The 13,867-nt window shown below is 31.8% G+C and overlaps 1 protein-coding gene across 1 annotated transcript in view; it reads right to left on the bottom strand.

Annotated features, from left to right (window-relative positions):
* LOC142333433 (uncharacterized) overlaps positions 1-13,867 on the bottom strand; it is a 71,330-nt gene that overhangs the window by 23,892 nt on the left and 33,571 nt on the right. Inside the window, exons 10-14 of the mRNA XM_075380526.1 lie at positions 13,751-13,786; positions 10,624-10,659; positions 7,579-7,617; positions 4,833-4,874; positions 835-870 (exon numbers count right to left, since the gene is read on the bottom strand). Of these exons, the coding sequence (XP_075236641.1) occupies positions 835-870; positions 4,833-4,874; positions 7,579-7,617; positions 10,624-10,659; positions 13,751-13,786 (189 nt within the window). The remainder of the gene's footprint in view (positions 1-834; positions 871-4,832; positions 4,875-7,578; positions 7,618-10,623; positions 10,660-13,750; positions 13,787-13,867) is intronic.

The following is a 13,867-nucleotide window of genomic DNA, read 5'->3' on the forward strand; positions in this document are numbered from 1 at the left end:
GTCGAAATTTTCTGGAAGTCGAACATGGTACCTATTACAATAAGTAGCCTTCTTATTAAATCTACCTATTATGCAGGAAAAAACCTAATGAGATTATGAAATATGAATACAAAATTTCATGACACGTTGTAATAATTCAGGAATCATTTTTTTATTATCTCGAAAGTAACTCATGACTCATTAAAGTATTTTAATGAAACAAATATGTCAGTTTTTAATTTTTTCAACGATACTCTACATGATTTTACAGATTTCACAGTAATATTGGTTTGAGTAAAGAATCATTATTTACTCGATTTATAGTTTTCGACCTGAAGAGGTACTCAAATACAATTGTACACACAGCAGAATTACAATGAAATAGATTCAAATCACATATTATTTACTCAATTATTATTCTTATTATTTTAATCGGAAGATGAAGTTTTGATAAAATATAGTAGACTTCAAATTTTACCTACTTAGAGCAGAGAAGTCATGCCGTTTCATACTCCGATAAATGCGCACTATTGGGGATAAAAAATATACCCACCGACTACTTATTTTACATGATACTTTCATTCTTTATGAGCATTATTTTGTTTCAGTTTGTTCTGTTCATGATTAAAACTATACGTATATTACGACTATAAAAAATGTAAAATAATTTTTTACAATATTAATCTTTTTTTTAAACCTGACATTCAAGTATGGATGTGAATGTTAAATTTTACTAATAGGATTTGCCTAATTCTTTGAAAAAAAAAATTAATAATAATGTTGTCATAAAACATCACTTTGTTAATAAATTTTATTGTTTTTCATTAGATAAAATAAGCTTATTTATCAACTTACCATTCATAGTATGCATAAATATAAGAACCCTCCATTCTGGAACAAAGAATAATTAAATATTATGTAATTTCAATGATATTATATCTTATTGTTAAATTAGTGGAGAAATTTAACATTAGAGAAAGAAATAAATACACGTCTGTCAATTCACATAACGAAACTGCGTACGTATATCTCGGCTTACAAAAAAAAAACCGGATTATTTTACTTCTATTGTTATTTAACAAAAACATACCCACCCGTACTAAATTTCTTTTCACTAATTTATTAAAAATTATACTAAAAAATACATTCTGTTGCACTAGCAATACTACTTTGGTATGTATTTAGATAACAAACGTTAAAAACCATTTGAATTTTCTGCAACGTTGTTTAATAGTTAAGAACGAAATTAAAAGAAAAATAAATTTTAATTACTTACCAAATTAATATTTTGTTAAATGATTCTATTTATTTATTAACTTCACAAGTTATTTCGTCTATTTGTTATTTCTGTTAGTCTTCTTCTTTATTATCACCGCTCCTCGGATTCGGTTCCGCAACTAAGCATATACTTAGATCCGAGGGGCCAGCGCCTCAAACTACATCGGAAGGGCATAAGACTCCGTCCACGTAGCCCGGACTTGAACTTTTCTTGATTACCATACCTCTAACGGGCAGCTCCCAAAAGAGAACCACCCACTCATCGAAAACTCATTCTGCATCGTAAGAGCATTCACGTCCTTAACTAGGACGTGGACCCTCCTTCCACCCCTTCCAGTCAGGGCCATGGTAGCACCCTCCACTTTGCTGGCGTTGTCTCTGCTCATCACCACTGTTCGGCACTCATCACTATGTTCGGCTTCACCACTATCGGCGTGTACCTGGAGGTGTAGGTCCTCTCCCTGTCTCTTCCGTAGGGAGAGACCTCCTCCGTCGAGTACAGGATCTCCAACCAGCTCTGTGTTTCTTCGTCCCCTCAGAGGCTGAAGAGAATCACGTAGCCCAAGTTTCCCGGAATGTTTAGTCGGATCCTTCCCATCGTACTGTTCGTCTTCTAACTCGACCGGGAGAGACGGAAAATCATCGCCATAATTCTTCCTAGATAGACCAAACCAATTAACAACCCTCCTCTGGCGTCGAACCGAAGTTTTCCCCATTGTCTTCTTTTACTCTAGGAAATCAGGCGATCAGCGAACTGAATTTCCTGTATGATCGTTTCTTCAATGCTGTTGCCACTGCTGCTATAAGACATGACTTCTTGTACCGTGACCCTTGACGCTCCCCTTCTGCTTGATCTCCGACCCGCAACCGGAGAGAATCCTTCTTCATCAGTAGGGGGACCTTGCCCTCAGGCCGACCTCGGTCAGCCATATATTAATCAATAAAATTTTTAGAGTACAACAAAAACAAAAATTAATGTACAGTACAACAAAATAAAAAAAAAAAAATCAATCAATAGGTAATTAATCGCAAAATATAATCGATTAATACTGCACTCGAAAAATCCACACACAAAAATGTCTCTGTCCAGTTATAAACAAACAAGTTTGTGGAGGAGTAAATTTTCTCATATTTCCCTATTCTAAACAGCTGTTATAAATATAATTTTATATTAAATTAATTTTATAAAATAGAAATCGACTTACTACACTCTAAATCGAATGAGATAATACAAGAGCTGTTCCATTCTAGCTATTCCATTCACTATCACTTAACTAAGGTAAATAAGTCATATTTACCGTAAGTAAGCTAGTCTATTTTAAAAATAGTTTTTTGGACACTGAAGTTTTAAGAAATAACACAACAAAACTGGAACTAACGTCAATAAACACGTAAATTAATATAAAATAACAGAAAAAATCACAAACCCACAACGAAATTCAGTTTAAATTAAACTAAACGTGTCACAATAAAACACGAAAAATCAACATAAACGCAAAAACCTATTAAAAACATCACTAAACAACTAAAAACGAACGACTAAGCTGCCTCCCGCTTGCCTTTAAGCACCTCGGCGTAGCGTTTCCACTGCGCCATAAAGACGCAGACGCTGGTACTGGGACGGAGACTGAACCTTTAATTTTAACCTCCCCGACTTCAGTCGGCATAGATAAAAGCACCAATAATCCATTCGCCAAAGCAGAGAACATTGTCCTGAACTCATGAAGCCACGGGATCAGTCGGGAAGCTTGGTCTTCGTCGGAGGAGGAGAAGACGGAAACATCCTTCACTTCCCTCCCGTTAACGTCTTCATTTCTAACGCGCCTGGCTGGTCTCTTAGACTCTCCAGATTCTTTAACCGACATCTTCGCCAATGCTTTCTAAGTAAATAAAATAAGCTAATTTTAATCTATCCACTTTCTCGATGATATCTATTACTTTGTTAGGCTAGTCCTAAAATGTTGTAACTACCCGCAGAGATATACGGGTAGCGGAAGACCTAATTATCCTTTTATGACTCTACGCATCTCTTAGCCACTATTGGATTGTTTACGCATGCGAAAACAACAACAAAACACAGATAACGGTCCCCGCTCTAAAAAGAGCTTAAGCAGGACGAAGGCGTACCCTACCTGGACGAACCCCTGCTTGTTAGAGGCCACAAGCAGTCGTTGCCACATCGTCGCCACGTACCTTGTAGGAGAAAAAACTCGATCGCTTTACAAGGTCCTCTATGAAGTACGTTTAAATCAAACACTAGATACCAAGAAGGATTTCGGCAAAAACGGACAAATAATGAATGCTCTACATTTTTATTAATGATTTGCGCAATTAATTTGAATATTTAAATCTCTTTCTTATGACACAACGTTATGTTTTTCAAATAAGATTTGTAATAAGCTTCATAAAAATATTGATGTTCATAAAATTATGGCTTGTCAGTAAATAAATTAATTGAATTGTACTCGTAAAAGTATTATATTTGGATAAAAAAATGACCGGCTGTATGTTTTTGCCAATGTTACAGCCTAGTTGTATCGGTTGTTTTACTAAGTGAAATCAATTTACTAACAGGATAACATACACGTTATACAGCATTTATTTTGTTCCTTGATTAACTAAACAATATTTCACAAATAAATAACCGATATTTTCACCAAATATAAAAAAGAAATTCTCGAAAGACTTAAAATGTTAGCAGAAATTAATAATATTTGGCTAAGTCGGTATTATTTTCTCATTTGCCAAATCGATTCATTTATAAAACCAAACAGAAAGTAAAATAAAATCTTAAGATGAATATCATACTGAAGATTAGTGAATTTAATTTACTAACAAACCGTATAAAGCATTAAGGACCGACGATAAAGAATAGAACATATAGAAAAGTGAAGCCCTGTTACAGCAAGAAATAGTAACTGTGCATTCTGTTCCTGTAACTTTTTAATCTGTACAAAGAAAAAAATACAGAAATGGAAGTTTAAAGGTGAAAAGGGAGCAACTGTCCAAGGAGAAAAATCTAAATACATTGAGATTCACTAACGACACTACTCTTTGAACAGAAACCAAAAACCGTGATTGAAAGAAATAGCAAAGTGTACATATTCACTGCTAGGAGAGAAATTCAATTTGAATAAAATAAGAGTGAACAATGATAAGGAAGTGTAATAAAAAGGGTAGTAATTATAAGGAATTAAATACTAGTGCAAGGAAACGTAATAAAATTTCTTATTGCCAGAATTTTTATATCAGGATGAGTGAAGTACTGTATTCATTGAAAGTAGACTAGAATCCCAGAAGAAGGAGGCTTTTAGGAAAAAAGCCAGTATGAAATCAAAAAAGATCTCTGAATTAGAGATATTCTTAAAAATAAATTTGTGGAATGTAGTGAAACACGTATGTCATGTAAAAATGAAAACAAGAAAAGACGCATTTGAAATGTGATGTTAAATGAAATGATGACAATTAGGATACGTATTTAATGATAACATGGTTATAAAATATAAACATGGTATAACATACCATGTACATGGTAAAACCATGTTATAACATGGTTATAGAATATAAATACTTACACTACGTGTTTAACATCAGCATAATCACTTGTCTCTGGAGACCTGAAACAGAAATATTCCAAGGTAAAAATGATAATAATATTCATTTGTACCTCTATTTCCTGATGATTCCGCAGCACTTGAAACATCTTCTGGATACTTTGAAAATGAAGGGTATAAGTAAAGTGAATCAATAACAGTAATCAATAGGAACAATATAATTAACTTTCACATTTGATGCTGACTTCTGTTTAAAAAAACCGACAATGAATCGCATAAATTTCTAGGCTAAGCCGGTCAAGTAACTCAATTCATTTTTGAATTATAGCAGTTATAAAGCGATAATCTAACTTTTAATATAGTATATTAGCATAAAAATAAAAATAAATAAATGTTTCTGACCTTTGAAAATTTGAGGCTCATGCATCAGGAAGCCTTTTTGATTAAAATGTTTCCTAAAATTGATTTTAAATAAATTAAATTATAAATTATTTAAAATTTGGGAGTTCCTCATCAGAGGAGAGGTATTGTGACTACTATTTAACAAAATACGTTTTGAGAATTAAAAATTTTTAATTTTATTAACATGTGTTTTGTATTTTGGGGATCCCATACTCAAGGATAAGTGTTCGGTAAAAATTAATTTTTAAGAAAATAATTCGTAAGTGGTGACAATAAGTGGAAAAAAAACTTAATTGTTTAAAAAGTACACAGATACTGCCATAATTCTAAAAAAACAAAGTTTTAATTTTCTAGGAAGGGGGTTAAAATGTTGACTGATCTTTTGTTTTGTTTTTTTCAAGAAAAACTAGAGTAAGGTGTGTAAAAAAATTAAGATTTTTACATCTAAGGGTTTTTGTTTAAAATAAATTTAAAAAATTACCTTTCATTAGAAACAGGATCTCCAATCCCGAAAGTGCAACAAATTTACAATAAAAATACTTTTCCAAAAATATTAATATCAGGCACTCTTTATACCTACCAATGCTTAAATTTAAAAATGGAAGTCTTAAAAATTAGAAAGAAGAATAATTCAAAAAATTATAGGCCCGGTTTATAAAAACGGAAATTATAGACTGAGACATAACTTAGAAATTTACAGAAAATTGAATAACAATGATAAAGCAAAGATTATTTTTCTTTGCATATTTTTTGAATGACCAGCAGTCGTCTTACAAAACAAATATTTAATTATTTTCATAAAAGAAAAACTGAAATTATTTTGGTGATACAGCCTAAAATTAATATAAAAAACCAAAACATATCAGAAAATGAAATATCAGACAAGAAAAGTTTATAGAAGAAAATTGAATCAATACTGGGTTTTCATGAAAAAAAGGAAAAAAGATAACGGTGCTCAAGAAAGTGCGAAAAAAGAAGAGAACGGCAGGAATGAGAGAAATTTTGGGTAAAGAGAAAACTGCGAGGAAGGTGAAGAAAAGAATGTCTTTCGGAGGCCAAACGCGAAAAGAAAAAAAAAATTTCTCCTTAGTTCGTAAATAAAAAAAAAAAACCATTTTTCCCCTTTTTTTTGTACTTGATCTATATACTTTTCGGTACTAGCAAAAGCTGTTAGTACAGCATTATTCGTCGATCTAGATGAGAAAGTAAAAAATATTGAAACACATACTGTTTTTGTGAATTACTCACGGTATAGAAATAACAAAACACGTAACACTGAAGCAGGCTTAAAAAACAGCTTTAAACTCAAATTAACACAATTAAAAAATTTTAAATACAAAAGCTGAAGTCATATAGAAACAATTTAAATATCAAATTCAATATGAAATATTTTTGTGAAGGAATAACTCCAGATTAACATCATATAACAAAAATCATGAATTAGGAAGCGGTATTAAATACCGCAGTGTTTGACTGCAATGTTTGGATACGGCTGATTGCAATATTTTCATACTGAAATATACAGTACTTGCAAAAAATAAAAATTAACTAAGATTGACTGAATGAACTGAGATGAACAGACTGAAGGAAGTTTGAACATAACCTTTTGAGTTTGTGATGAAGGTTCAGCCAAACGAATTTTTCAATTTTAATAAAATTTTTCAGTAAGAATCTGGTATTAGGTGAAAGATGTTCGTTACGACTTTTCACTAAATTTTCTATTTCAAAATGGTATCTGGTATTTTTCTCAGATAGGGTGTGATGCAGTGATTTAGTCGAGATGATATTTTCTTCACCAAAAGAAAATAAAAAATACAAAATATTAGTCGAGTTGCAGACAAAAGTTTATGTATTTCTATCAAGTAAATATTTTTTATGCTGAACACACAACTTATCATAACTGAAGGATCATGTTGAAAAAAAAAATTCAGATATGCATCATTTCTAATTTGATCGGTGCTAGACGCTCTTCAACTGCAAGAGAGCTTGAAACTCTCAGATAATATATTTTACATTTCTTTTGTGGTAGATTGTAATTTGACAAAGATCGATACAAATATCAACATTCCATATTTTTATAATTAGTGGTGGGAGGGCCAGTAAAAGAGGCCTTTAGAGATAAAAAGAAAACTAAAACCTTTGTTCATCATCTTGTTTTTTAATTCTTTCTCATCTGCTAAAATATTCAGTAAATAGGGTTAGAAATTGAATGATTAATATTTCAATTGATTATTGTTAAGCCAAGCAGTTTCCACAGAAAGGAAACTTAATTTATAAAAATTAACACCCTAGAAATCGGAAATAAAAGGTTGCTTAAAACTACTAATTATTAAAGATATATTATTAACTTATGATAGGTACATACATGGGATCGCACGGTAGTCTTGTAGAAATATCCGTATAACTGAAAAATGAGATAAATAAATATTAAAATGAATTATAATAAATAACATGTGACATGTTTTTATTTTATTTTTTATTGACAAAATTAATTTATAACTGTATAGGAATTTGAAGTTAGAGTATGTGAAACACAATGTGGTTGTGAAAGAAATATTTTGATAATCAACAATCTACTCACTTAATGGTGACCGTAATAAAAAAATACATGCAGTGCTAAAATAAAATAATTATGCAAATCATTACTCATAAACTAATTTTAGTGATATTTTGTGGTGTAGAAATCATTGTTCTAGGAAAAGTAACATATATCCTGTTAGAAATCGAATGTAAGAGTTATTGAACATCAATCTGCAATAATTTTTTTTCATCTTTTACGACCGCATACGATCACTTTAGTCAGTCCATTATCCAATTTTCTTCGAAGGACTGTTCGGGCGTTGGGGTCCTCCCAGTACTTTTTCATATGTTCCAATCTTCGTGTCCTTTCTGGTGTTCAAAAGTTTGTGTTGTGAATCTCTTTCTTGGGATTGTGAAGCGATTGTTTTGGTGCTTGATTTTTTGTGTAATTTTTTCTTGACTGTGGTATCTTTTGGTGTAAGGCCAATTTCCTTTCATCCTCTCTTATTTATCTGATCCGTCTGCATCCTGTTTTGGTGTTTTTCGAGTCGACATTGGACTAAAACCAGCTGTTTCAGAAATCTTAAATCTTCATTTGAGACATCCTAGTCTCCTCTTGTGCATGATATCAGTGATAGGTTCTAACTCTGCACATGTTGTTGTTGCGCACGATCAATCAATGCCTAGCTTTTTGGTACTTTTTGTTGATGTATGTTCTTCCAATTCTTCTTTCGATTTTCTGGAGTGTATCGGTCTTTGAGTGTTCGTTCAGGTATTAGTGTTTCTGCCGCATATGTGACTTTTGGTTTTATAATTGTGTTGTAGTGTTTTACTTTTGCTTTTATGGATAGACATTTATTACGTAGGTGTATCAGGTTAATTTTTCTTCAACAGCTAGTATGTTTATTGTTGTTTGGAATGATGTTTTTCGTTTATCTTGTTTGTTATTATTTCTCCAAGGTAATTGGGTTATTATTTTGACTTTATATTTACTATTTTTAATTTTTTTGGGGGCACAATTTCTGTCTTCTTGAATGGTATTTTAAGGTCAGTTTTATTTGCCATATTTTGAAGTTCTAATTTCTGTTAGTTTCGTCGATGTCCTTTGCTAGCACTGCCAATTCATTGACAAAACCAAGGCAGTTTGTTTTTTTTTTTCTTCCTATTTTTATTTTTAAAGAGCATTTTTTGAGCCTATTCCTCATTAAAATTTCCAATGTGCAGTTAATTAGTAGCGATGAGAGTCCGTTCCTTAGTACCGTTCTGTATTGATCTCAGATGGTTCCGGGAGTTCGCCTCTGAGTTTCAGTTTTTACTTAGTGTTTGTGTGGTTCGGTTTTATCATGTTTATTAATTTGAGATGTAGTTCGAGGTATCTCAGAATTAGTAGTATGGAATTAATAGTACGGATTCTTTGTGGCTTTCTTGAAGTCCACAATTGTTTTCACCATGTCTCTGCTTCTTTTACTGTTGTAAGTAATCTATTATTAACTTGAGAGTCATGATCTGGTCTGGATAGCTCCTCGCAGGTCTGAAACCTCTCTGGTATTCTCCTAGTTCTTTCTGAAACTGTAAACAGATCCTATTAAGGATGATTCTTGAAAGAATTTTGTCTGTTGTGTCTTGGAGTGAAATTCACCTGTAGTTGTTACGGGGTGTTTTGGTCATATTTTTTTGTTTAGCGGGTGAAAGAGGGCTGTCATCCACTGTTCTTTTAGTTGTTTTCTGATCCAGATGTTGACAAGCTGTTGATGAAGGGAGATTTTTTCTGGTCTTCCAGCATGTCTCAAGATCTTTACAAAGGTCTGATCTTCTACTGCCACTTTTCCTTCATCTCACGTCGTGCTTGGTAGACTTGTTTATTGCGTGAGGGTTAATGGTTAGTGGTAGTATTGTTATTGGGGGACTGGTTTTCTTCTTACGTTCGGTCAGATCTTCACAATTTTGGAGTTTGTTGAAATATTTTGCTAGGGTTTTCGCGTTGTTTTTATCGTTACGGGACAGATTACGGTTTTCATCCTACATTAGAAGGGTTGGAGGTTCGTATTTTTGGAGTTATTTTTTGAAGATTTTGTAGCAGTCTCATGACTGCGTTTTGCTGAATTCTTCTTTTACTGATTGTCTTTATGCTGTTGTCTTTTTATTTTCCTTAGGATTGGTGTGGTTACTTTTCTTTATTTGCTAGGTTTTGGAAGTATGAAGTATGGTAGTATTCTGATTGTTGGGATTAATATAACAGTCTTGCTTGATATCTCTTTTCCACTGTTTCGTAGCATTCGCTGTTCCACCATTGATACTTTATATGAGTTTTTATTAAGGCCAATTCTGCGATTTGTTTAAGGTTATTACCTTATTATTATTTAAAATTAAATAGTTTAAATTCCTCTGTCAGTAATCTTTTAAGTAACGCCTTTTAACATTAAAAACGCCTGTATTTGATGCATCTTTGTTTACCTTGTAAAAATAATATGTTTTCGAATTTTTTTCATTAATCTGTTCCATAAAGTTTAATCATCTTAAGCTTTATTTTTTATTTAGAAGGTTACATATTTAATTTACTGTTTGTTACTTCTAAGTACAACTATGTACTTAAATGAACAACATTAAGCTTCTTTTTTTTTGTGAAATTAAAAAAAATATATATCAAAATATATCAAAAATAGATCTATGGAAGTATGCTCATGTGTGTTGATGATACACAAACACACACACATATACAATGTAGTTGTTTAGTATGTTCAATAATCTATTTCAACATTATTGTTGTTATACTATTATGCTATTTAAGAGGATTATGTGTACATAACATACTCACACGCGTACAAACACACACACGCGCGCGCGCTTGTCCAATATGAGAACACTACAATAAATTAGAAATTGTACTTACGTTTTTTTATTGCTATTCGTATCATCAGTTGAAATTCTGAAATCAGAAAAGGTTTTTAACAGCATCCAATTTATTTTCTTAATACAATGAAAATTTGTGACAAAATTTTTAACCAAATATAAACGTTTTCCATTGCTACGCATGAGAAATATATCTTCATAAACTATTTGGTTTGACCTTTGGCAGAGGGCACTATCCTGCCACCACAAATTCATAGAAGCGATAAATATTATATAATAAAATATAAGGTAAAATAAATAAAAATAAAAGTTTTATCTAATTTTAATATAAAAAAGATGGTAATCCGGCCAAAATTAAAAAAAAAATCAGTTACGCTTGTTAAGACTCAGGGTTATTTAAATGACTTATTTAATTTTTAAATATTCTTATAAATGTTCACTTTTTTTTTTTACTGCTGTTTACATTTTTTCTGCTGTTTAATTTTTATATAATATAGGACTTTTAAATTTAAAGGACTTCAGCTTAGGTCGGATTCACTCGGCTCTTAACACTTCACTCGGAACTTTTCGGATACCCTCGGCTCCTGATGAATCAGCAGCGCCTCGAACATTATACAAGCAAGTTCTTCACTACATTATTTCAGTCCCTATACCAACGATTTCAGCCCACTCTAGGCTGAAACGGAGCCCGTCACGCAAGACAGGCTTATTAGCACATCCTTCCGCCGGATCCCTGCCGTTAAAACACTCCATTGGATTGCAACGCAATCCAAACTTCATCAAACGAATTAACGCCATATCAAATTAAATGATAAACTTCATCATTACATTTCTGCTTTAACTTGGAAGCACTGTCACAGTTCAATTAGTATGTGCTACCCGCAAACCACACGGCGTAGACATAGTCCCATTAACTTATAATCAACTTAATCATTTTCCATCAAGTTTGGTAGACTTAAGGAACAGTCAAAAGTGAAGAAATTCGATTCTAATAAGAATCTATCGAAATGTATAACGTAGGTGGAATTTGTCATTTCTGAGAAAAAAAGAAAGTTTCACTTCCTGTGAGTGGGAATATGTATGAATCGCAGTAGTGGGAGATCGCGTAGAAATTGGTAAGAAAGTTACTTGAGTGAATTCCATAAATGAAATTCTTGTTCCTATTTCAACGTCTTCGTTCATCATGATGTTAAAAATATACATCACTTAAAATACAAACACTTACGTTTCAGTAATATCGATTTCTGATACTTTCGAATCTGCCTCACTCAAAGAAAGTGTAAATTTATTTAAATATAATTTCAAAATCATTTATAAATAATTTTAAATACATAATACAAAAATCGGTAGTTATTTTATGAAATATTAAATTATATTTTCTTCAGATGATGCCGTGATACAAGTTTGTTATCTGATGCTTTTCTGTGCAACATAAAATATAGATTTTCAAATAACGAAAATTGTTATAGTAATTTTTTCTCATGTTTTACATTCATATTTTTTTCAAGTAGTTTTATAAGCAATTAAAATATGAAAAAATTCTTAAATTTCCTTATATTCACGGTTACAAGTATAGTTACATTTTTCCATTTAAAAAATTAATGAAAGTAAAATATCACAATTTTTGTACTCTATATATTGAACGTATATATATATACCTGTAAATCAACTTGTCCTGACTCACTGATCATTCAACCCCAATCAAAAACTACTGAAGATCAATTGATGAAAATTTCTATACATCTTCCTCTTTCGGTATAAGCGCACACTAAAAGGGATTTTATGAAATTCCGAGTTAGAGTTTAAATGAAATAACTATAAAGTTACTGCTTTTTTTAATTTCTTGGTAAGAAGTGAAGATAGCGACTTAATTTCTAGAGTGTAAATATCTAAATCCATTTTCTAAATTTTTCGAAATTCGACTTTGAAAGCGGTGAGAAACTGTAAAATATATGAACAATAACTGCAAATTTTCTCCATTTCCGATTACGCTAAACGGATATTAACTACACTTGGGCTGGATTCTTCGAATAAATATCTCCTTTTTCTGTTTAGCCTCTGGAGTCACAGTAAGGTATTACTTTAGAGGATGATATGTATGAATGTAAATTAAATTTAGTCTTATACAGTTTCAGGTCGACAACTCCTGACATGTATGGTTAATTGAAACACAACCACTAACAAAAAGCACCTGTATCCACGATGTACTACTCAAATCTGTATAAAACTAACTGGATTTTCAGATAAATATCTAAAAATCATTTACGGTTTTTTGAATTTCGATTTTTTAAGTGGTGCGTTGATTTACGGCGCGGGACCTTATCATTACTGTATATGCGACGCGACTGACTGCACCTGCCACCTGTTACTTGACTAAAAAACAAAATAAAAGTAATTAAACAAAAGAGAAACGTAGTACGGTCACCGCCTAATAGTTTTAATCTGGCTACGCAAACTAACAAATCTGGTAACCGTTAATACTAGGTTATCTGGTAACCGAGAAAAATACATTTTTACACGTACGAACAACAAGTAACTAATTATAACAAATATTTTTAAGATGGAGTCTGAATGTTTTGAAGCCTCTTAGATTACTCAATGTTTCGGGTATAGAACTTTTGCTGTAAAGAAATTACCATACACTGAATTTTTCGAGCGAAGCGAGCCATAACCGGCTAAATATCCCCTGACTGTGACGGGGAGTGCAAGTAACGATACAGCATGGGCAAAGCCGCGATGGAGACGCTAGTATATATATGTATATATATATGTATTACTGTAATAAACAACATTAATCTTTTTTTTTTTTGTGAAATTAAAAAAAAATATATATCAAAATATTAAGTAAGAGTAACTTACTACTGATTTATAAACGTATTCAACTTGCAGTCTACTATGTATGAATCTGGCTTACATCGAACATTACAATGCATGTCATAGATCTATGGAAGTATGCTCATGTGTGTTAATGATACACAGACACACACACATATACAATGTAGTTGTTTAGTATGTACAATAATCTATTTAAACATTATTGTTGTTATTCTATTATGCTATTTAAGAAGATTATGTGTACATAACATACTCACACGCACACACACACACACACACGCGCGCGCTAGTCCAATATGAGAACACTTCAATAAATTAGAAATTCTACTTACGTTTGTTTATTAGTATTCGTATCATCAGTTGAAATTCTGAAATCAGAAAAGGTTTTTAACAGCATCCAATTTATTTTCTTAATACAATGAAAATTTGTGATCTGTTTAATTGTAAAT

The sequence above is a fragment of the Lycorma delicatula genome, chromosome 12, assembly GCF_047948215.1.
Source record: "Lycorma delicatula isolate Av1 chromosome 12, ASM4794821v1, whole genome shotgun sequence".
NCBI lineage: Eukaryota > Metazoa > Arthropoda > Insecta > Hemiptera > Fulgoridae > Lycorma > Lycorma delicatula.